General features: G+C 43.8%; 1 protein-coding gene across 1 annotated transcript in view; it reads left to right on the plus strand.

Moving 5' to 3' along the window:
- SLC7A4 (solute carrier family 7 member 4) overlaps positions 1-20,805 on the plus strand; it is an 81,834-nt gene extending 61,029 nt beyond the window's left edge. The window contains exon 5 of the mRNA XM_082270967.1: positions 20,216-20,805. Within this exon, the coding sequence (XP_082127093.1) occupies positions 20,216-20,412 (197 nt within the window). The 3' untranslated portion in view covers positions 20,413-20,805. The remainder of the gene's footprint in view (positions 1-20,215) is intronic.
- Positions 20,806-23,893: the final 3,088 nt, after the last annotated feature.

Consider the following 23,893-nt stretch of genomic DNA (forward strand, 5'->3'; position numbering starts at 1 on the left):
TGCAGATATAGCAGTTAAAGGGTTGAGACAAACCATTTAATACTGACAGGGGTGCTTACAATGGTCAGCTTTTATTCATGTACAAATCCCACAATGAACAAAACTGTTTCTGTAACTACTTAAAAAAAAGAAAAAAAGTATTAGCTGGAGTTTGGCGTCAGTTAGTGTATCTAAATCTGCTAGTCCAGCTAACACTACCCTTCCCCCTAGGTTGATAGTGCTGCTGTCCAATGATGAAAAAAGGAAAACTAATGCAGCCACCACACCTAATGATTGGTAAGCTGCAATATGTTACACTTTTGGTTTTGAGCTTAAGTGCCGGTTCACATATCTGCGATCACAGAGATCGCATGTAATTCGGAGCGCACTGCTCCTAAATTACATGCGATCTCTGTGCGGTGCAAATTCAACCATACAGTTTGTATGGCTGAATTCGCACCGCAGTCGCACCCAACTGGCACAGCACCATTTTTTTGGTCCGCAGCAGAATCGGATGGCATGGTGGTTCACACTAGGGCGATCCGATTCTGTGTGAACTTTTAGATCGCACTGCGATATGCGATCTGATCTGGGGGTGTCGTTAACTTTTAATTGCATATGGCAGTATGAACTGCCAGGGGTGCGGATGCGATGCGGGAACACGCTGTATGTTCGTAGCGTTCCTGCATCGCAGAAATGTGAACCGGTGTAACGTTAAAAAACAATACCCCGTGAAGAAAATATACCCTCGTCACTTCCTGTGTGAAACAGCTGAGCAGCGCAGCAGTGCGCTGCTCAGAGCCCCGGAGACGTAATTGAACAGCAAAGAAGTTCACAAGTGCGCATGCTCAGAGGGTAGGAAATAATCACGGCACTGTGTGAAATGCTATACTTGCGGCGGTATCATTAAAACAGTTCGGCTGTAACATCAAACATCTGCACTCCTATCGCTGTCACTTCCCTGATCTCCCCTACTAAATATAAAAGCGGCGGCGGGTGTATGAGATGTAAATGACGCCGATCTCGACTCCGTGATCCGCTTTTATATTTATTAGGCGAGATGAGGGAAGTGACAGGGGAAGGAGTGGAGATGACTGATGTTGCAGAGGAGCTGTTTTAATGTAACGGCGGCAAGTGTAAGTACCGTGAGAAATCCATACCTTCCGTAGCTGAACCGGAAGTGACGAGGTATGGTTTTCTCACGGGTATGGTTTTTTCACGGAACACCGGCACTAATACTTCTTTAACTTTTTTTTTTTTTTTACAAACAAGGTTGCTCTTTATTGAAAAACAAGGAGGAAACTTACAGAATACAACACAAAGTGTAGCCAGTGTACATCATCACAAAGGAGGGGGGAACGGGTGTGCAAAGAAAGGATAACAAACATTCGGGGGGGGGGGGGTGTGCACCGCAAAACAATGTAAAACACACAGAAGGTACAATATACAGAATACAAGAAAGTTTAGGCAAATTATTATTATTATTATTATTCAGGATTTCTTTAGCGCCAGCAGTTTACGCATCGCTTTACAATGTTAGAGGGAGACAGTACAGTTACAATACAATAAAATACAAGATGATTAAGAGGGCCCTGTTCAGAAGAGCTTACAATCTAAGGCAAATAAAGCAGTAAAAGGACACACAATAATCCTAACAGTCCAACCAGGGTTGCCAGATTCTCTCATATTTCTGAGGGCAATTCCTATTAATATCGGTGAGCTTATACATCGGGAGGGCCCGTTGACCAGGGCCTCCCACGAGGCCGTCTGGGGGGGGGGGGGGGGAGAGAGACCCAGCGAAGGACAATCTCCTTCTTAGCATAGTAGAGTAGCAGAGAAATCAATAAGCAAGTATACTTAGACCGTCTAACTGTATCTGGACTGCCAGCTCCGGGGCGCAAATAACACTGCTTTAACTTTTTAACCATTTAAATTATTAAATTGTGCAAACTAAGGACTGAACCCTCCACCCCTACCAAAAAAAAATGTAATTTGGAATGTGACACCTAAATTGTTATAATGAGAGTATACACAAGTGAAATGTGTATATTAGTAAATATTTCATTATGTCCAACTATAATTAAAATTAAAGTCCAGAAAATACTTTTCTCTTTTAATCATTTTTATCGAGTTTAAATTGAAAGACCATTTCAAGATACAAATAATTTAGACCAGAAAATATTTTTTTGTGAATAATTGGACAGAGTGCGTAGAACAATTTGTATACAAATTAAAGGGTACTCCATTGCATCTCACCAGCCCCTTGAATTTCCTCCCAGCATCAAAAAACACTTTTTTACAGTGGATCAAGTACGACTTAACAACATTCTACCACATTTAAGGAGGAAAGAGTCGTATGGCGCTCTTCTTCTGACAGTGCTTACGTGTATGCATACAGCAGTCATGTGGCTCTTGAAATGGCTTTCAGTTATTTTCTTGTCAAACAGACGTCTGTTGTCTTTGCCTGTGTCATGCTACCAAGAAGAGCTGAGGAGCAGATGAGCATGAGCCCTGAAAACGTAAAGCTGAATATGTGAAAAATGTCCTAAAATAAAAAAAAAAAAAAAAAAATCAGCACAAGGGGCACATTGTACGAACGAAATGTTATGTCCATTGTTCTGATTTTTTATATTTTTGATTTTAGCAAAACTTGGGCTTTAGAGTGATTATGTAAACAATCACCTTGTAAAACAATTCATTTAGTTTACAATAGAAATTAACGGCAAAACATTTTTGTATAGAAAAAAAAACCCCAAAAACATTAGAAATCCCCCCCCCTTTTTTTTTTTTTTTTTATAAGTGATCACATTCCCTCTGTGCTCAGGTGCATAAGAGCCGGGGGAGGAGAACCCTGATCTTCCTAGTGAAAGGCTGTGCAGGGGGATGTGTGTCAGGCCAAGTCTGATCATTGGAAGAGAGGACACGGAGATCCCAACATAGCTAAAGAACAGACCACAGTGTGTTCCCCTACTTATTGTGGTCAGTTTTTCAATAGGAGAGCAGAGGGACTAGTTGAAACACCAGGAATTTCACACAAAGGAAGCAATACAAAGATAACAATATGAATATGAATTGTTGGGGTAACAAATGCTTTAAGTTAAAATTTAGTTAAAAATATTGACTGGCACCCATTTGCTTTTTATAGAATTTCTAATGTGACCTCCTCCTATTCATAGAAACATGGAAAAGTGACAGCAGAAAAAAGAGTGAATAGTCCATGGAGCCGGCTTTTTTTTTTTTTTTTTTTTGAGGGGGGGGGGGGTTTCGTTAACCTTTTTTTTTGACTGAGTAAAGATCTAGGTTTGTCCCAAGAATATTTGAAGTCCTGTCCTGGTAACTATCTCATTACCTATGCTGGAAGTCTATTCCGAGCATCAACTACCCTTTCAGTAAAATATGTTCTAAGATTAGTTATGAACTTTCCTCCTGCTAGTTTGAGGTCATGTCCCCATGTTCTTGATGTTTGTTTCATATTGGAAAAACTGTCCTCCTGAACCTTATTCACCCCTTTGATGTATTTAAAGGTGGCAATCATGTCTCCCCTGTCTGACTGTACATATTAGGTTCCTGAAGTCGCTACTGATATGTTTTATACCCCATTCCTTTCACCATTTTTGTTACCCTACTCTGGACTCGTTCTATGCTATTCCGAAGATGTATAGCAGGTCAATTCACTAAGACTAAGGGATAAATACCGCATTCATTTTTTAATTAAAATAACTCATGCAGTATTTATCTCAAAAGTAGTCAACTCACTAAAAAAAAAATGCGCTATTTACCAAATGCGTTAAATATTTATGTTTTGCAATATTTATCACTTAACCACTTGCCTACAGTGCACTTTCACTTTCACCCCCTTCCTGCCCAGACCGATTTTCAGCTTTCAGCGCTCTCACACTTTGAATGACAATTACTCAGTCATGCAACACTGTACCCATAAAAAATTTGTGTCCTTTTTTTTCACACAAATAGAGCTTTCTTTTGATGGTATTTAATCACTACTGGTTTTTTATTTTTTGTGCTCTAAATAAAAAAGACTGAAAATATTGTGAAAAAACACATTTTTCTTTGTTTCTGTCATAAAATTTTGCAAATTAGTCATTTTTCTTCACAAATTTTGGCCAAAATTTATATTGCTACTTATCTTTGGTAAAAATAACCCAAATAAGTATATATTATTTGGTCTTTGTGAAAGTTATAGAGTCCACAAGTTATGGTGCTAATCATTGAAAATTGATGACCACACCTGATGTACTGAAGGCCTATCTCATTTCTTGAGACACTAAAAAGTCAGGAAAGTACAAATACCCCCCAAATGACCCCTTTTTGGAAAGTAGACATTAAATACCTTGGAATAAGGGGCATGGTGAGTTTTTTGAAGTTGTAATTTATTCCCACAATTCTTTGCAAAATGAAGATTTTTTTTTTTTTTTACAAATTGACGTATTAACAGGTTATTTCTCTCACACAGCATATATATACTTGCAACTACACCCCAAAACACATTCTACTACTCCTCCTGAGTATAGCGATACCACAAGTGGCAGACTTTTTCACAGCCTGGCCACATACAGAGGCCTAATATCCAAGTAGTACCGTCCGGCATTCTAGGAGCATAAATTTCACATATAATTTCCTGACAACCTATCGCACTTTTGAAGGCCCTGGAGCACCAGGACAATGGAAACCCCCATAAAATTACCCCATTTTGGAAAGCAAACAGCCCAACGTATAATTTTTGAGGCATAATGAGTCTTTTGAATATGTCTTTTTTTTCCACAAGTTTTTGGAAAATGTGGAAAGAAAATTAAAACGCATTTTTTTTTACACAAAGCTGTCCATTTATGCAATATTCCTAACACATAGCATGTACATAGCAAAAATTGCACCCCGAAATACATTCTGCTATTCCTCCTGAGTATGGCGATACCACATGTGTAACACTTTTACACAGCCTAGCCACATACAGAGGCCTAACATCCAAGTAGCACTTTTCACAAAGTTGTCCATTTATCCACTTTAAGACTGGGCCTATTTTTGACACTTGGTGTTTACAAGCTAAAATCATTTTTTTTGCTAGAAAACTACTTAGAACCCCCCCAACATTATATATATTTTTTTAGCAGAGACCCTAGAGAATAAAATGGAGATCGTTGCAATATTTTTTATCACACCATATTTGCGCAGCAGTCTTCCAAATGCAATTTTTTTGAAAAAAATTCACTTTTTTTAACTAAAAAATAAGAATACAGTAAATTTAGCCCAATTTTTTTCCATAATGTGAAAGATAATGTTACGCCGAGTAATTAGAAACCCATGCTTCAAAATTGCGCACGCTCACGGAATGGCGCCAAACATTGGTACTTAAAAATCCCCATAGGCAACATTTTAAAAATTTCTACAGGTTACCAGCTTAGAGTTACAGAGGAGGTCTAGCACTCAAATTATTGCGATCGCGGCGATACCTCACATGTGTGGTTTGAACACCGTTTACATATGTGGGCGGGACTTGCGTATGCGTTCGCTTCTGCGCGCGAGCTAACGGGGACAGGGCACTTTCATTTTTTTTTTTTTTATATTTATTTTATTTATTCATTTTTTATTTTTACACAGTTTTTTAAAAAAAAATGTTTTGATCATTTTTATTCCTATTACAAGGAATGTAAACATCCCTTGTAATAGAAATAGGCATGACAGGTCCTCTTTATTGTAAGATCTGGGGTCAAAAAGACCTCACACCTCACAACTACACTATAAAAGAAAAAAAAAAAAAAAAATCGTTGAAAAAAAAAAAAAAAAACGCCCCTTTTAAACCGGTTGCTAGGCAAAGACTTTTGACGTAGCTCGGGTCCTCCAAGACCATAGAGTCAAGTGAGGGCCATCTTGCCCTCACTTGACTTCCTGTCTCTGAGGATCCGGGACCGGATAGTTTTCCCCGCTGCCAAGCTGGGAAAACGTCTGGGACGCGGCGGGAGGGGGGGGCACCTATTCCCCTGCACCGTAAGGGTAATTCAGCGGCGAATCCGCCACTGGGACCACCCGCCGTTTAAAAAAATACCGGAGTTATGGGGGCTATCTGCTGCCATAACCCCAGTATTTAGCTTTAAATGGCCGACGTATATAGTCGTTAGGCGGTCGGTAAGTGGTTGCATGTATATAGCAAAAATTGCACCCCAAAATACATGGAAATGGCACTCAGGATGCCCTAATAAATTAATTTAAACCCTTAATCAAATAAACCTGAAATAAATAAGACCACACAGGAAATTGGTTTGGACAAAGGCCGCGGCTGTTTTTTATTATTGGCTTAATAAATATATAAAAACTCAGATACTTTATTTATTCAACTTCACTTTTAAAGATAAAAACATCCAGCAGCCCAGCCAGACGGCTCGGGCTGACACTATGACATCAACATTTTAAAATGACATTTTCCACACGCACAGATAAATACCTTTTTTTTTTTTTTTTTAAAACCACAGTCCACCCTAGCACCTTGGCTAAGGCGACAGCAACAAGCCAATAATTAAATAACTGGCCGTGACATAATAAGGGAGGGGGGGAGGGGGAGACAGTAGTATACTGGTCCTGAGGAGATGAAGTGACCAGGAGACCCTCAGTCACCACTTAAATAGCCCCCACCGCAGAGCCAGCTAGAACTGGATCCTAGTCAGGAGCAGGGGAATTCAGGCGGGAGTTCGGGGGGCACGCGCTAATCTGCCTAGCGATAGCTTAGATAAGGGCGGGAAAGCAGCAATAATTTGAATTCTGCCCAGATACTTGACCTAAGAGCGGGAAAACCTTGACCCAAGGATTAATCCAGGTCAAAAGTTCATTCACTGAATCCTGACTGAACTAACTAGGCCTAAATAAACCTATGAACTAACTTTGTTACCACCTGAATTATCTAACTAACTAACCCCTTCTGCCATTCCATATAGAAGATGAGGGTTATATGAAACCCCATCTTCTTTATATGGAAATGGCACTCAGGATGCCCTAATAAATTAATTTAAACCCTTAATCAAATAAACCTGAAATAAATAAGACCACACAGGAAATTGGTTTGGACAAAGGCCGCGGCTGTTTTTTATTATTGGCTTAATAAATATATAAAAACTCAGATACTTTATTTATTCAACTTCACTTTTAAAGATAAAAACATCCAGCAGCCCAGCCAGACGGCTCGGGCTGACACTATGACATCAACATTTTAAAATAACATTTGCCACCAGACAGGCAATAACTTTGCGCCTGTCACCACCAACCCACCTCGCGGCCTGCTCAATACAGCTCCCTAAGCCATTATTTAAAATGTCCAAACCAATTTCCGATAAATGAACCCCATCCTTCCAATAGAGGCCCTCTAAACCCCCCTCTAACTCCATGTGCCTATAACAAACGATCCCTAAATCTCTCAACAGTTTTGCTAAACCCCTATTTAATCGCTTCCTCATCCTTTCAAGCGGTTTCAAACCCAGGCATTTAAAAAATACCAGTCTCGAAACCACTTCAGAAAAAACCAAACGAGCGCTAGGGAGTTTACTTTGTATGATCGCTAGATCATTCCTAATCGCATAGAGCAAATCGAGGGTTTTTAACTTTCCTAAATCATTTCCCCCTAAGTGGATGACTACGATGTCGGGAAGGGGAAAATTTAACATCAGCTTGGAAACTGCAGGAACTAGCTCCGACCAAACCATGCCCCTCTTACTGAACCACATAACCTTGTAACTGCCTCTGTCCAATCCCAAATTGTCCGAATACACTCTCTTCTTAGCTCGAAGATGGGCCCAGTGGATATATGAATGGCCGATGATCCAGATAATAATTTTTTCACCTGAAATTAAACAACATCATTAGGACGTATATAGGACTTGTAACAATTAGAAGTCCATCTACCAATCCTCTTAACATCTTCCACTCCTAATCCCCACCTAGCTGCTTCTGTCGCAGCACCAATGCGAAATTAATGTGTAGACAGACTTTCAGCACTTACATTCAAGTGCTTCAAACACATCTTAAACACCGCAGTGAACTGGTAACGAGAAACCGGTTTTCCCGACCTGTGAACAAATAAAATTTCCTCCTCTACTGGCCTAATTAAAAGGAAATCTTTTAGTAAAGCAACTGGGCAAACAGGTGCTCCCCTGAACTCATGTAGAACTATTTGCCTACCCAACCCCAGCTGATCTGTTTTAGAACGGGCCAGAAATATTGTTACACTGGATACATAAATATTTACATCCTGAACTCTCAAACCTGTATAACCCAACCTCCTGTCTGGAATAAGCTCTGAAATTCTAAAGGCACCAAAAAACATTGTTGAGAACAAAGCCCTGAACAACTGTGCTTCATAACCAGAGAAGCACACAGTCTCCAGGGCCCCGCAAATCCTATTCAATAATTCTAACGAAATAGGCTTTCTGTCATCTAATTTAAAGTTTCTCTTCCTATATCCCTTCATGGCCTGGTGGACCGAGAAAAATGAAAAACAGGCTGGATGATTTTTTAGCTTCCCGAAAAAAGATACTCCCGCCAGAATTTTGCTCACATGTGACCAAGAAAATTTTTTCTTGAAAAGCATATTTAAAAATGATAACACCAACACTTCGGAGAATTAATCCTCCGATAAACCCAATGAATCAAGGTGTTGAAGCCATAAACCCCAAGCTGATCGATATCCAGCCATCGTGGACGGGGCCAAGGACTGATCAATGTTATCATAAATAAATCCTAAATCAATGTCCACAACCGATCGGGGCAATGATGTCCAGCAGTGTCTGCCTCCGGTAGCAGATGAAAGAAACGTTCCATCTGGAAACGAGACAGACAGTCTGCTAAAACGTTGCTTTTTCCAGGAACAAAGGAGGCTTTGAGCCAGATGTTAAATTGCAAACACTTTGCTACCAAATAACGCAACATAATCGTGACTGGAGGCGATTTAGAGGAGAGACAATTAATGGCGAAGAGTACGCCCTTGTTGTCAGTCCTAACACAAATCCTTTTGTTCCTAAATTGATGACCCCATAACTCTACCGCCACTATTATTGGGAATAATTCTAATAAAACAATGTTGTGAATGAGGCCGGATGCTTTCCATCTGTCGCACCATGGTGCTGCGCACCAATGCTTGCGCCAGATTGCGGCAAAGCCCTTCAAACCAGCTGCATCTGTAAAGAGCAGAAAATCTTCATCCAGAATGAACTGCTCCTGCCAGATTGTGGATCCATTAAAATAAAGCAAAAATTTAAGCCAAACTAAAAAATCCTCCTTCATCTCACCGGTGATTCTAACATGAGACGAAGGGGATTTCAGACCTGCAGTAGCAGCGTAAATCCTTCTAGAAAATTTTTTTCCCATTGGCATCACCCTTGAGGCAAAAGCCAATAAACCTAATAGAGCTTGCAGTTTATTTAAACAAACCTTCTTTTGTCTGATCATCCATAACAGGGAGACTCGCAGCTTCTCAATTTTTTCCTCCGGCAGTCTGAATTCCATCTTTTCCGAATCTATCGTGATGCCTAAGAAAACTATACATTGGGATGGAAAAACAGTTTTTTCTTCGGCTAGGGGCACCCCGAATTTCATACAAATCTGCACAAAAACCTCCAGCAGATAGGCACAAGTGTTAGAAAAAACAGGACCTATAAATAAAAAATCGTCCAGGTAGTGGACTAAAAGATGTGAACCCGTAATTTGAGAAACCACCCATTCTAAAAAGGAGGAAAAAGTTTCAAAATAAAAGCAGGATAAAGAACAGCCCATTGGTAGGCACTTGTCAAAATAAAATTCATCCCTAAAATAAAAACCTAAAGAATTAAAGGAATTAGGGTGGATAGGCAGCAGGCGAAAGGCTGACTTTATGTCGGCTTTCGCCAACAAAGCACCTTGTCCTGCAGACCTAAGTTTAACCAAAGCATCCTCGAAAGTTGCATAGTGAACAGATGCCATGCTGTCATCTATCTCGTCATTGAGGGAGTCATGCAAAGGGTATGATAGGTGATGGATCAACCTATATGTATTTGGCTCCTTTTTCTGAACAATTCCCAAAGGTGAAATCCTGAAGTGTGGGAAAGGTGGTTCAGAAAAAGGACCCGCAAACCTACCCTCCCTGAGTTCCGTAAAAAAATTTTCAGCCACGATGCTTTGTAAACCATCAACTGATCTAAGATTATTGTGGATAGTACAACCTTTGCCTTTAAAAGGCGGTAAAGAAAAACCAAAAGCAAAGCCGTCAATTAGTAGGCGTGCTTTCAAATTTTTTCAGCCACGATGCTTTGTAAACCATCAACTGATCTAAGATTATTGTGGATAGTACAACCTTTGCCTTTAAAAGGCGGTAAAGAAAAACCAAAAGCAAAGCCGTCAATTAGTAGGCGTGCTTTCTCCTGGTCTGGGTACCTGACTAACCAGGGGAACATTTCTGGGAGCCTCACTGGGGTGGTAGTTTTTTGGAACAGCTTGCTGGTTGTTGGACAGCTTTTTAAAGCATTTAAAAACCGGATGTGGCCCGGCGCAGAAAGCGCATTCGTGTCTAAACTTACACGATCCAGGCCACCTACACTGCGATTCGTTAAAATTGAAGCAGATACCCTTTTTAAAGGTCTGCCCGCCTGTAGATTGTGGGTTAACAGGCTGTTTTGGGAGAAAGGACCGTTGTGGTAAGAACAGATCAAGCCACAAACCAACGTCCTTTACTCCCCATTTTAGGGAAGGTTGAACTGCTAGCTTTTGTCTAAAGGCAACGTCATAGTGAAACCATGACGTCCCCCCAAAGTTTTTGTAAGCTTCCAGCACGATGTCAATGTGCTGGAACAAACCCACACTTTTCTTTGGAGCCTTTTCACACAAAACACTGTAAAATATCAGGAAAGCCTGTAACCAATTGTTAAATGTCTTTGTTATAGGGCGTCTCCTCTCTTCTTCTTCTTTTTTCTCGGGTTTAGACACAAATTCTTTGGCAGAGGGCAACAATGACAGCATGTCAATATAAACTCCCTGCCAAATCTTCTCTTTCATGGATTCGGACAAGTGGTATCCTAGAGGGGATATCTCGCACACTAAAGGCTCTCTCAAACTTGTCTCGGGCAAATTTTGAGACTGAGCTATCTCAAAAGCAGAGTTATCCAAAGAGGGGTTGTTAATTGATAATTCCCCGCAAGGTGGCGCCAAAGAGGGATTGCTAACTGACAATGGATTGCCAACAGCTAAACCACCACAAGGTGGCGCAACCCAAACATTAGCAGGGGACGGTGCCTTTGTTTTTAAATGCCCGGACACATTCCTAAATTCCTGTAAAATATCCGACATCATTGAAAACATTCCTGCCATTTCTTGAGAAGAGGACTCACCCCTCAATGGCAAGGCCGGAATACTGGCGTTAGGGTCGTCTGCCGACGCTACCCTGGTGGTGTTAGCGGCGGCCTCGGTGCGACCTGCGGCCTCCGGAACCTCTGCTCCCGTCCTGCGTCCCGACGAGCTCCGGCTCCTCGATGCCCTCCCGGTGACATCCGCATCCTTTCTTCCGGACGACCTCTTCTGCGGTGACCGCCTCCGTGAAGAACCGGAACCGCCACCTGTAGAGGGAGAAAAAGACTTCCGGGGCACCCTCGCTCTCTTTGCTGCCCCGGCCACCGTACCGGATATTACGGGCACCACGATACTGCGCATGTCCGATGACCTCTCCTCTCCTTCCGATGCCGCCGCCGAGCGTGACCGTTCCTCCGTGGGTCTCCTCACTGCACTCGCCGATCCGCCCACGATGGCTATTGGGACCCGTCCTCCTTCTTCTTCCACCGCGGCCGCACCGGATCCTGGCTCTTCCGACAAAGGTAGCTGTAGGCAACGCCTGACACAGGCTTCTCCACCCGCTTCACCGGCTCGCTCTATTAGCTGTCTGATAAGGCTCATGACGGCAGGGGTCCAGGGAGACAGTAGTATACTGGTCCTGAGGAGATGAAGTGACCAGGAGACCCTCAGTCACCACTTAAATAGCCCCCCGCAGAGCCAGCTAGAACTGGATCCTAGTCAGGAGCAGGGGAATTCAGGCGGGAGTTCGGGGGGCACGCGCTAATCTGCCTAGCGATAGCTTAGATAAGGGCGGGAAAGCAGCAATAATTTGAATTCTGCCCAGATACTTGACCTAAGAGCGGGAAAACCTTGACCCAAGGATTAATCCAGGTCAAAAGTTCATTCACTGAATCCTGACTGAACTAACTAGGCCTAAATCTATGAACTAACCTTGTTACCACCTGAATTATCTAACTAACTAAACCCCTTCTGCCATTCCATATAGAAGATGAGGGTTATATGAAACCCCATCTTCTTTATATTCTATAAAGGAAAGTGTACAGGAATAGTCCGAGTCCATCTCCGATCCGCTACTATTAGCAATTTCAAATTCCGAATCTGATTCGGATATGGATTCGGATACTGATGAGAGCTCCCCGGTGCTCTCATCAGTCATGTAGAGGACCTGAAGGGCATCCTCGCTGCTGTACATCCTTTTTGACATGCTGGCTGTGATGGGCTGTGCGACGGGTGACGGTTGACTGCGGATGATCACTGATGGGTGGCAGGTGACTGATGGGTGGCAGGTGACTGATGGGTGACAGGTGGCAGGTGACGGTCACTGATGGGGTGACAGGTGACGATGACTGATGGGGTGACAGGTGACGATGACTGATGGGGTGACAGGTGATGGTCACTGATGTGATGACAGGTGACGATGACTGATGGGGTAACAGAGGACGATGACTGATGGGGTGACAAGTGACGATGATTGATGGGGTGACAGATGACGACCACTGATGGGGTGACAATTGACGATGATTGATGGGGTGACAAGTGACGGTGATTGATGGGGTGACAGATGACGATCACTGATGGGGTGACAGATGACGATCACTGATGGGGTGACAGATGACGATCACTGATGGGGTGACAGGTGACGATGATTGATGGGGTGACAGGTGACGATGACTGATGGGGTGACAGGTGACGTTGATTGATGGGGTGACAGGTGATGGGCAATGGTCACTGATGGGTGACAGGTGATGGGCAATGGTGCACGGCGGTACTGATGGCAGCCTCTGGTGACCGGTGAACTTTAGGCTATGTTCACATGTGAGCATAGCAATCGCGGGCAGAATTACCGCAATTCTGCCCGCGATTCGGGAATCATTGCAAATGGCGGGACGCCTGTGTGTTGCCCGTGATTTGCAATAGCACCCCAAACGCTGTGCGATGTTGCCGCGATTTCCGCCTGCCGAATCGCGGTAACATCGCGCAAACAACGCATGATGCCCCAAAGAAGCTCTTGTACCTTTTTTGGGCGTCATGCGATGTTTGCGCGATGTTACCGCGATTCGGCAGGCGGAAATGGCGGCAACATTGCACAGCGTTTGGGGTGCTATTGCAAATCACGGGCAACGCACAGGCGCCCCACGATTTGCAATGATTTCCGGATCGCGGGCAGAATCGCGGTGATTCTGCCCGCGATCGCTACGCTCACATGTGAACGTTATGGGTGTCAATTTCTGGCCACTGATGAGGTGACTGTTGGGTGACAGGTGCAATTGGGGGGGGGCTGAGGACTGTGTGGGGACCTTTATTTTTGTGATTTTACATTGTGACATGTGTACAGAGCAGTAACTCACTGTTTCTAGCTCTGCTCTCCTCACACTGGAAACTGTATGAGGAGAGAAGAGCTAGTAACACTGAGTTACTGCTCTTTGTTTACATTTTGTGATCGGCTGTGAATGGATTCACAGCCGATCACATAGTAAACAGTCACTGTCAGTGACTGTTTACTACTGCCGGTGACTAGCTGTGTTCCTAAGGAACACAGAGCCACCGACATGACCGCGCTGCGTGCTCCCAATCGCGCATGCGCGGTTTTCTCCTGCACTCCTCTATTGTGATCGGCTGTGTCATTGGAACACAGCCGATCACGTGGGAAACAGCCATGCCCATTGATTGTTTCCCCCCTGCCGTTGACCGGCTGTGTCCCGTGGACACGCCGACACCGACAGTGCAGGGCGGCGTGCACACGATCGCGCGCCTGCCCTGCCTGAATGGGCCGCCGTCATATGACGTCTTCCCAGAACAATGGTCGAACATGCTAAGGCTCCTTTCACAGGGTCCACAGTCCGATGCGGACTGTTCCCTGCTCAGCGGGGATCGATCCGCCGATCCCCGCTGAGCAGGCGGATGACAGCTCCGTCTCCGCACTGTGTGTGGAGAGGGAGGTGTCACAGCCCCGCTGCTCTCGATGGGGGAATCAGATGAGAGCGGACCGCCTGTCCCCTCTCATCCAATCCGATCCGATCCCCTGTACAGATGGAAAATAGGGTTTCTATCCGTCCGGATTTCACGGACAGGATCGGATGCAGATGGCAGCGGGTGTCAGAGGACATGTCTCCACTGACATCCGCTGCCCCATAGGGATGAATCCGATCAGATCAGCCTTAAAAACTGACAGGCGGATCTAATCAGATCGTTCGTGTAAAAGGAGCCTTAGGCCTCTTTCACAGGGGCGTTCCGTATGTCCGTATATCACCCCATCCGTTTGTGGGTGATATACGGACATGATGCATGTCAATGGGATTTCGGATGACCATCCGCTGACATCCGATTTGCGTCCTTTCAGTTCTGTTCTGTTTTTTGGAACAGAACCCTATTTTTTCTTCCGTTTAAAAAACGGAAAGGACGCAAAATTGGATGTCAGCGGTGTCATCTGCTGACATCCGCAATGCCCATAGACATATTATGTCTGTATATCATCCGCAAACGGATGGGATGATATGCGGACATGCGGACCGGATGACACAAGTGTCATCCGTGTCCATAAAAATAAAAAGTGACTGAACGGACGACAAAAACGGAGCGCCCGTGTGAAAGAAGCCTTACACTGCACCAGAGGAAGAAATAAATGCACACAGAAATACGTGAAAATATTCTAGTGTGCTTTCATTCATAGAAAGATCTTCCTCTGGTGAAATGTTACAATTTATTTTCATTCCTGAGCTCAAGGCAAGACATTTCCACACGGATACATTGTATACTTTTAATTTACTTGCCAGTGCAGAGTTCCCTCATAGTTATTTTGTACTTTGCTAAAATACTAGCTCAGTGGTGGATCCAGGGGGGGGGGGTCAACGGGTCAGTTGCCCCCCCCCCCCTCAAATATTACCCAGTCTAGTCCCAAGTCCATACTAACAGTGTCTCTCCCAGGCCAGCAACGGCGGCAGTAGTGCCAAGATCCTCTGTTGTTGTACCGCTGCACTGCTGGCCTATATGTTCTCTGCAGTGTACTGGTTGCTATCGCCGCCTGGCTTCTAGCAACCAGTGACGTTCATGACGGCCTGAGGAGGAGGAGGAGAGCGAAGCCCCAGCATTCAGAGCGGAGCCTTCTTCTCCTCTGCAGCACGCGTAGTGTTGGCTCCAACCACCTCCTCCCTCCAGCTTCTCCAGGCTCCAGGCCAGCAAGGTGAGAGATGCAAGCAGAGATGACTGGAGTCGGGCACACAGCTCTGGAGAGGGCAGGGTAGGGGCGGAGCAGTAGGGGAGTGGTGATTGGAGGATCGGCAGACAGGCAGAGTTGCACTGAGGAACACATGGCTGCTCCCTGGCCTGGATGCTGCTGATTGCATTGTTTCTGCTGGCTGCTGGAGCTTGTCTTTTATCTTCACACACACTGACATGGATTTCTGATGACAGACAGGTAGGAGCTCTGACAGGGCAAACGTTATTCCCTTCCTCCACCACACAGTAAGCATCTTTCTCAATGCATGGGGATGCCCTCCTCCTAGTGATCCCCCTATTCAGTCTACAAGACATCCAATCTGATCAGCATCACATGGAAATGGATCCATGGTCAGGGATCACACACGTACATCCTTAGCAGGTCCACCACTACTTGTCACTTTGTAACAACAAGCATCCTTACTGAGCCCCGTTCACATCGGCGCAATTTGACAGGTCAAATTGCATGTCAAATCGCAGCCTATTGCAGGCAATTGGAGCATCGCAATCGGTAGTTCCTGCACTACTTTTGGCGACTTCGGGGGGCGATTTTCAATAGACATCTGTGCATAAACCCGCACAGATGTCTCTCATGTCGCCCCTGAAATCGGACTGAGATGCGGCTTTGAAATCGTGTGAGTTCAGATAAACTCGCACAATTTCAAAGCCGCATTCAATGTGAACGAGGGTTAAGGCTAGGTTCATACCTGTGCGGGTGATTGCTGCTGCTGCGGGACAGCACCTGCTCCCACAGCCGCAACCATCCACACAGAAAAACGGGCTGTCATTCAGGAGATGCATGCGGATGCCATTAATCCTAATGGCACCGGCGCACAGTTGAAACCGCAGCAGCCGCTTCCTGCTCTGGGAGCCGCACTGCACTCGCGGCTTCCATGCGGTTCACAATTTCAAAAATGGGACAGGAACCTCTTTTCTGCATTTTCAAAGGATTTCAAGGAACCTCAAAATGAGGTTTCGCCTAGGGTGTCAAAAATCCTTGCACCAGCACTGAAGCAGATGTACAATGCTGGCTCAGCCTGGCTGCCTCCTTAGAGTCCCAATTGCTCTTCCATGGGCGCTCCTACCTACCTATAAAAGTGAGTATAATTAATACATTCTATTGTCTAAAATCACACAATACAGTCAGGTATGGTTCCCATATTAATGAAAAAAAGTACTTCTGAAAATCATATGTAGAAAACACAGTTGCAATTTATTATTTGTCTACCCGCTATTCTGTGAAGCTGGACTTGATCATTAACTACTTCTGGACCAGGCCTATTTCTGACGCTTGTTTTTTACAAGTTAAAATCAGTATTTTTTGCTTGAAAATTACTTAGAACCTCCAAAACATTATATATTTTTTTTTTAGCAGAGACCCTAGAGAATAAAATGAAGATCCTTGTAATATTTTATGTCACACCGTATTTGCGCAGCGATCTTACAAATACAGCTATTTGAATAAAAAAATAAGAAAACAGTAAAGTTAGCCCAATTTTTTTCTCTAATGTGAAAGATAATGTTACGCTGAGTAAACTGATATCAAACATGTCATGCTTCAAAACTACGCACACTCGTGGAATAGCGACAAACATTGGTACTTAAAATCCCCATAGACGACACTTAAAAAATTCTACAGGTTACCAGTTTAGGGTTACAGGGGAGGTTGATGGCTCAAATGTTTGCTCTCGCTCTAACGATTGCGGAGATAACTTTTCGGGCATTGCCCCTCCTGAGACTAGACTCTGGATCCTCCCCTGTGCCAGCTGCCTACTGGCAGGTGATAAATATTGAATGTGTGTGTTCTTTAGTGAATTGTCTTTAACCACTTTGGGTCAGCCCTATAGCAGGTTTACTGGTGCAGGGTGGCAACTGTGCCCCAGATCACGTGTATATATACGTGATCCAATGCTTCTGGATAGGGAGGGATGGAGTTTGTGTCCCTGCAAAGCAGGGAATAATATCCATCTCTTCCCCCAAGTAAAAGAACCTCACACAGTATAGCAAAACACCAGCTAGGCACAAAGTTAACCCATTAATCGCCCATGATGTTAGCCCCATCCCAACCAGTGTCATTAGTACAGTGACTGTGCATATTTTTAGCACTGATTAGTGTTACTGGGTCCCCAAAAGGTGTCAGTGTCGGAATGTCCACCGTAATATCGCAGTCCCGCTTTAAGTCAATGTTTGCCGCTATTACTAGTAAATTAACAAAAAAATGCAAACCAATCAATATATGCTTATTGGGTTTTTTCTTTTAACAAAAATATGTAGCAGAATACACATTGACCCTAAATTTAAAAAAATATATATATATATATTTTTTTTTTTATTTTTTTTTTATTTATTTATTGGATATGTTTTATAGCAGAAAGTAAAAAATATTATTTATTTTTTTTTTCCCAAATTGACGGTCGTTCTTTGCTTCTCGTGCAAAAAATAAAAAACCCATTGGTGATCAAATCCCACCAAAAGAAAGCTCTATTTGTGGGGGTGGGGGGGGGGGGGGGGAGGACATAGCATTTTTTTTTGGGTACAGTGTCACACGACCGCACAATTGTCTGTTAAAGTAACGCAGTGCCGCATCGCTAAAAACGGCCTGGTCATGAAGGAGGGTAATTCTTCCAGACGTCAAGTGGTTAATGATTAATCCCTTTTGTGGTATTTATCTCCCAATTTTAACAAATGTGCAGTATTTACCTTCCATTCGGTGTTTTACTTTGATGAATTGACTGTTTTATTTATTACCTTGTGTAATATTTATTGAAAAATGGATCACGTGCCCTTTACATCGCATGCAGTAACCTTTGGTGAATTGACCCCTGGGTGTGGCCTATGTTAATTGCATTGCAGGATAGCTTACAGATTACATTTGTACAAGGTGATTCTTCTTCCTGCTAGAGTTTGCTAGTTAAAGTGTTACTAAACCCAGGACCCTGCATTCACTTTATCTGGTTTCCCACAGTACACATATCGATATCGGTTTTTCATATCCGATACCGATATTTTGCCAATTGCATATCGGTATCGGCTGATATGGGCAGATATTTTGAACATTTAAAGTTTTGCAAAATAAACACAATTTTCGACACAAATCTGTTACTGAACCGACCTTTGCTGGCTGGCTGGCAGGCACCCTGTGGTGGGTGAGTGGCTGGCTGGCACCCTGTGATGGGTGGGTGGCTGGCACCCTGTGGTGGCTGGCTGGCACCCTTAGGTGGGTGGGTGGCTGGCTGGCACCCTGTGTGGTGGGTGGCTGGCTGGTATAGGCCCAGGGCCTGTGGGTGGCTGGCTGGCTGGTACAGGGCCTGTGGCTGGCTGGTACAGGCCCAGGGCCTGTGGCTGGCCGGTTGGTACAGGCCTGTGGGTGGGTGGCTGGCTGGCACTGGGCAGCTGTGGGTGGGTGTATGTATGTGGCGGCTGTGGTAAACACACTGTGTTCACTGTACACTCACTGTCTCAAGACTCCCCAACTCCAGACGAGGCTGAGGGAGGCGGCCTAAGAAGGCAGAAGCTGTCCCAGTGAGCGGAGGTGCGTGGCACAACATCCGCAATGACGTCCCGACAATATTGGCAATATCGGTAACCTCCGGTGCCGATTCTGATATATCCAGGAAAGAGTATATCGGCCCTCGATATATCGGCCTTGCCGATAATCGATCGATCCCTAGTACACAGGCCATGGAAATGCAATTATTTTAGTAAATATAAACTGCTAAATACCTTTTTTTCATTAGCAGTATCTATAGTCTTGTGACTTCTATCAGTGTCTGGCTAAAGCTTGTAGGAGATTTCATTCTCCCCTGATCGTCCTATGAGGCTACAGGACCCCTGACCCTCTGTCTGGACAGTGCTGATTACATGCACTCGCCCAAGAAAAAAAAAAAACTCTCTAGCAATACAAACTGAGCATATGCAGCCTGTTCTGTAAATATCAGGAAATCTATTGGAGTCAGTGGAAGAAGGAGATGATCAGAGAAGACAGGATCAAACATCCTTTTTACACAATGCAGGGGATTAACCCCTTAGGTTCCACCAGGAGTATAACAAGCATGCTTTACTGCATATGTAGACTGATTTTACTGTTGTGGGTTTAGTAACACTAAGGCTGCATTCACATGTCAGCGTATGATCGCGGGCAGAACCGCCGCGGTTCCGCCCGCGATTCGGAGATTTATTGCAAATCGCGGGACGCCTAGCGTTGCCCGTTGATTTGCAATAGCCCCCCAAACGCCGAGCGATGTTGCCGCGATTTACGCCCGCCGAATCGCGGCAACATCGCGCAAACAAAATCGCGGAACACAATACGCTCCAAAGAAGCTCTTGTACTTTTTTGGAGCGTATTGCGTCCCGCGATTTTGTTTGCGCGATGTTGCCGCGATTCGGCGGGCGTAAATCGCGGCAACATCGCTCGGCGTTTGGGGGGCTATTGCAAATCAACGGGCAACGCCGTCCCGCAATTTGCAATAAATCTCAGAATCGCGGGCAGAACATGTGAATGCAGCCTAAGTCTTTCATTCAGTCCAATCCTTTATTACTGCTGAGAAACATTCTCAGTATTATGCTTCATATATTGTGAGTTGCTGCTTGCTGCTCATAAATTATATAATGGTCTGTAGACCAGGTAGCTTCTTGGTACCATCTAAAGCCTTGGTATCTATGCAGGAATAAACATAAATCCTTCTTCCTTTCCTCTGTTTATTTGCAGGGCTCGTTGTTTACTTTGGTTATGGCATCTGGCACAGTAAAGAGAACTTGCGAGGACCGAAGAATCACGGGGTCACCGCACGTTATGTGGTGTTTCCAAACAGCAGCCTTGAAGAAACCGTGCAGCAGGTCCAGCCAAACGTTCAGGACACCATGGGAAGGGCAGAGGTCATAGATGACGAAATTCAGAAGAGATGATACTTAAAAGGTCTATTCTGACCCTACATGCTAGGAAACCCTTATGTTGTACAATCTCCTTCTCTGGATGGAATTTACCATTTGCACTGAAAATCACATTAAACAAGTCTTGTATACTTGTCCAAGAAAGCACAGAGAACATATCAGGAGATATAGTTCTTCTACAGTTTGTAACCTTTGGTATGTAAAGAAGCCTCACAAGCTAGATCTAACTGCGCAAGAATAATGTTTTGGTCCTATCATACATTTACATAGGTATTGTGTCCCATATATATCTCTACATTGGGAAGACAGACCTGAGCCCCACAACTGTCCTTGTGTTGGAAAGACAGACAGTCCTCTGCCCCATAACGTTCTCTATATTTGAAAGACAGTCCTAAGCTTTAGGTACTTGAAGGCTATAAAAGGGGGAAAAAGTACAGTAACCCATGGTCACTAATTAGCAAATACCTGTATGATTTCCATAGATGAAGGTTAAGGTACGACAGGTTCTGTATTATGCATATATATTATCAAACAAAAGAAAAGCTTGCACAGAAGTAACCAACCAGGAGCTATGTGAGTAATCGCTCTCTCTCACTGTATGGCAAAGTTACCCTACTGTAGTTAGCTATGTGTTCTTGCTGTCGAATTTGGCTAGAAAAAACCACCAACACTTCCAAGTGCTCATTTAGGTTTTATTGCAATATCAAGGAAAATCCTGCTATACATCCACTTAGCCCCCGTTCACACTGGGGTGACCTGTCAGGCGACCTGGTCGCCTGACAGGTCGCCTGGCATAGAGAAGCTGTGGACCCGTTCTAATAGGAGCGACACAAGTCGCTCCGATTTAGAAAAAGGGTCCGGAGCTTCTTTGGTGCGAACTGCATTGACTTCAATGTTATGAAGTCCGTGCCGGCCGCTCCGAGGTCGCGGTGCAAGCAGCGCGCCGCGACCTGTGAGGTCGCCCCGGGAAGTAGCGTCGCCCCAGTGTGAACGGGGCCTAAGACAATTTGGTTTGTGCTTATTTTGGAATAAAATACACACCAGAGAAGTGTTGGCTGGAGTCTGATGCTGGGATAATCCCCTAATGAGCCTTGGAGGTTTTGTGTGATGCAGTTTATTCAGTTCATCTCTGCTGAATTCTAGGGATGTTCGGCTTGTGTGCCTTTCAAAGGGTTCCAGCAGTTGGTCTTGAATGACTTGTATCTTTGAATGTTTTCTCTTGCTATCTCTAAAGTAGCTATTGAATTTTGTGAGGTTGGCACATTTTGTTTTTCTCCACGTGGACATGGGACAGGCAATGGGAAAATTGATTTAAAGCAGAACTTTATTTTTTATCAAGTTGTTATGAGTAGTGTTCTTTAGCAAGGAACATACGTTCCACATTAATAATTATGCTACCAAAATTGGCGTATGCTGCAAATTGCCTCCAGCATTGCTCCTGTTTCTTCTTGCTGGTTGTCATTTTGCTGAAGCCCAGAACCTTTAAACAGAAGGAAAATAATAGAGGACCTAAACCCATCGATTTAACGGTTTTAAAAAACTGTTACATTCCTGGAATGCTGGGGTTGCTAACTGCCGCAATCGCTGGTGTCTTCAATCAAGCTGTCAAACCATCAAATAGCTGGTGTCGTAACTGATCACATGTGCAGCATATGGCAGTTGCAGATCAAACAGAAGTAGCTTCCTTGGCTGTAAAGGCTGTCAGCAGATTGGCCTCTACAAATTTGGTAGTATCTAAAAATAGAGAGCAACTGAGCAATGTGCAAAACAGAGTGAGACATTTGTATTACTGGATTTTAAACCGTATAGACACTTATTTTTAATGAATCAATGGGTCGGGCAGTGGAGGGCCAAAAGGCACCACATCCCACAAATTGAATGTTACCTACTGTGTAAAGTAGTAGTCTTTGGCACCTATAAAAGTCCCGTCCTGTTTCAATTCCTATTTACTTATTTTTCATGTTTTATATAATTAAATTTTTACCAGAATTCCACTTTGAGGCTGGGTTCACACATTATTATGAATTTGATGTGGGTTTCCCCGCATTCCAATTCGCATGTCAGGAGATTGTGACCGGCTCACTATGGAGCAGGTTCACAAATCTCCAGAGCAGGAGTCCTGTGTGTCTTCTGGTCCATTTCAGGTTCGAATTCAGACTGAAATCAGTCCTGAAATGGTGAACAGGGATGCGCTGGGCCCCTGCTGTGAGCCGCTCCATGCAGCAGTGTGAACCCAACCTTAAGCAGAGCATACAACCTAAAATAGATTCAGAATACTTTATTAATCCTAAAGAGAAATTATTTAATTTATAAAATTTCATTGAAATCGTAGTCATTTCTTCAATGTGAATATCATGGTCTTCTTATTCACACATTTAAATGAGTGGTTCAGTTGAACAGGAGCATTCAGTATAAGTTCCAACTTGAGAAATAAAGATAAGAGCGTGTATTGGAACTTACAGTATTGACTTGCTTTGTCTAAAAAAAGTAATTACCCAGTTGTGCACAAATAATGATGTAGAACAGATCAGTACTTTGACCTTTCAATTATAGGATCAATTCTAGAATTCTGTAATGGTTTTCATTATAAAACACAATTTTATAGTGAACTGTAGAAAAACGAGTACGTAAAACCTGGTGGGTATGACCTCAACATGGCAGATTCTATTGACTATTCTGTTATCATTTGGTGGACAGTTAATATGTGTACTTTTATTCACAATGAAGTTATGTCAACTGTTCTGCAAAGATGCAAAGTCACCAGCATTCCAAATAAATGGCTTTCATGTGTTTGATGTGAAGATAGCATAATATAAGGCATAAGAAACCAATATTTTAGAACCTCGCAGGGTCCCTTTCTCAATGCAACTTGGGGAACCTGCGAGGCAATGGAAATGTTGGTTGCTTATGCCTTCTGTGATGCTGAGCTGTTGTGTTCTGACAGGGGGATTGTCCCTTCCCCGCCTGAACACTCCGGTCAGTGCGATCCATCATTGGCTGAGAACGCTGATCAGGAGCCGGTCGGCTGCTGGTTTTCCAGCATGCAGGTCCGACAGAAGCTGGCCAAACATCCAGGTTCTGTCTGACCGGCGGACATACTCACGGACTGAATGTTGGCTGGTTTTTATTTATTGTCACCAGGCATTCGGCCCATGTGTACTAAGCTTAAGTTGTCCACTGTTCTGTCATTTAACAAATGGTGCACAGCGATAATTTTATACCTGAAATTCTACTTTATTCAGCATAATGCTCAATATGTCTGTGTGTATGACATTAACACTGATTAGGGCATTGGAGTCCTGCCTTTGTACAGCCAGGTTTTGTATCAATGTGTCATTGTTCTTTGTCCGTGTAGAGGTCCACAAGTTCAGGACCACAGGTTGTACTTCTCTGGACTAAGGTAGTTACTATTTGCATTATAGCAGAATAGATAAGTATTATGCCGAGTAAATATTACCATATCATTAATAAAATAGAAATTATTTATTTTTGAAAT

Source organism: Pelophylax lessonae (assembly GCF_965119305.1).
Source record: "Pelophylax lessonae genome assembly, chromosome: 1".
Classification (NCBI taxonomy): domain Eukaryota; kingdom Metazoa; phylum Chordata; class Amphibia; order Anura; family Ranidae; genus Pelophylax; species Pelophylax lessonae.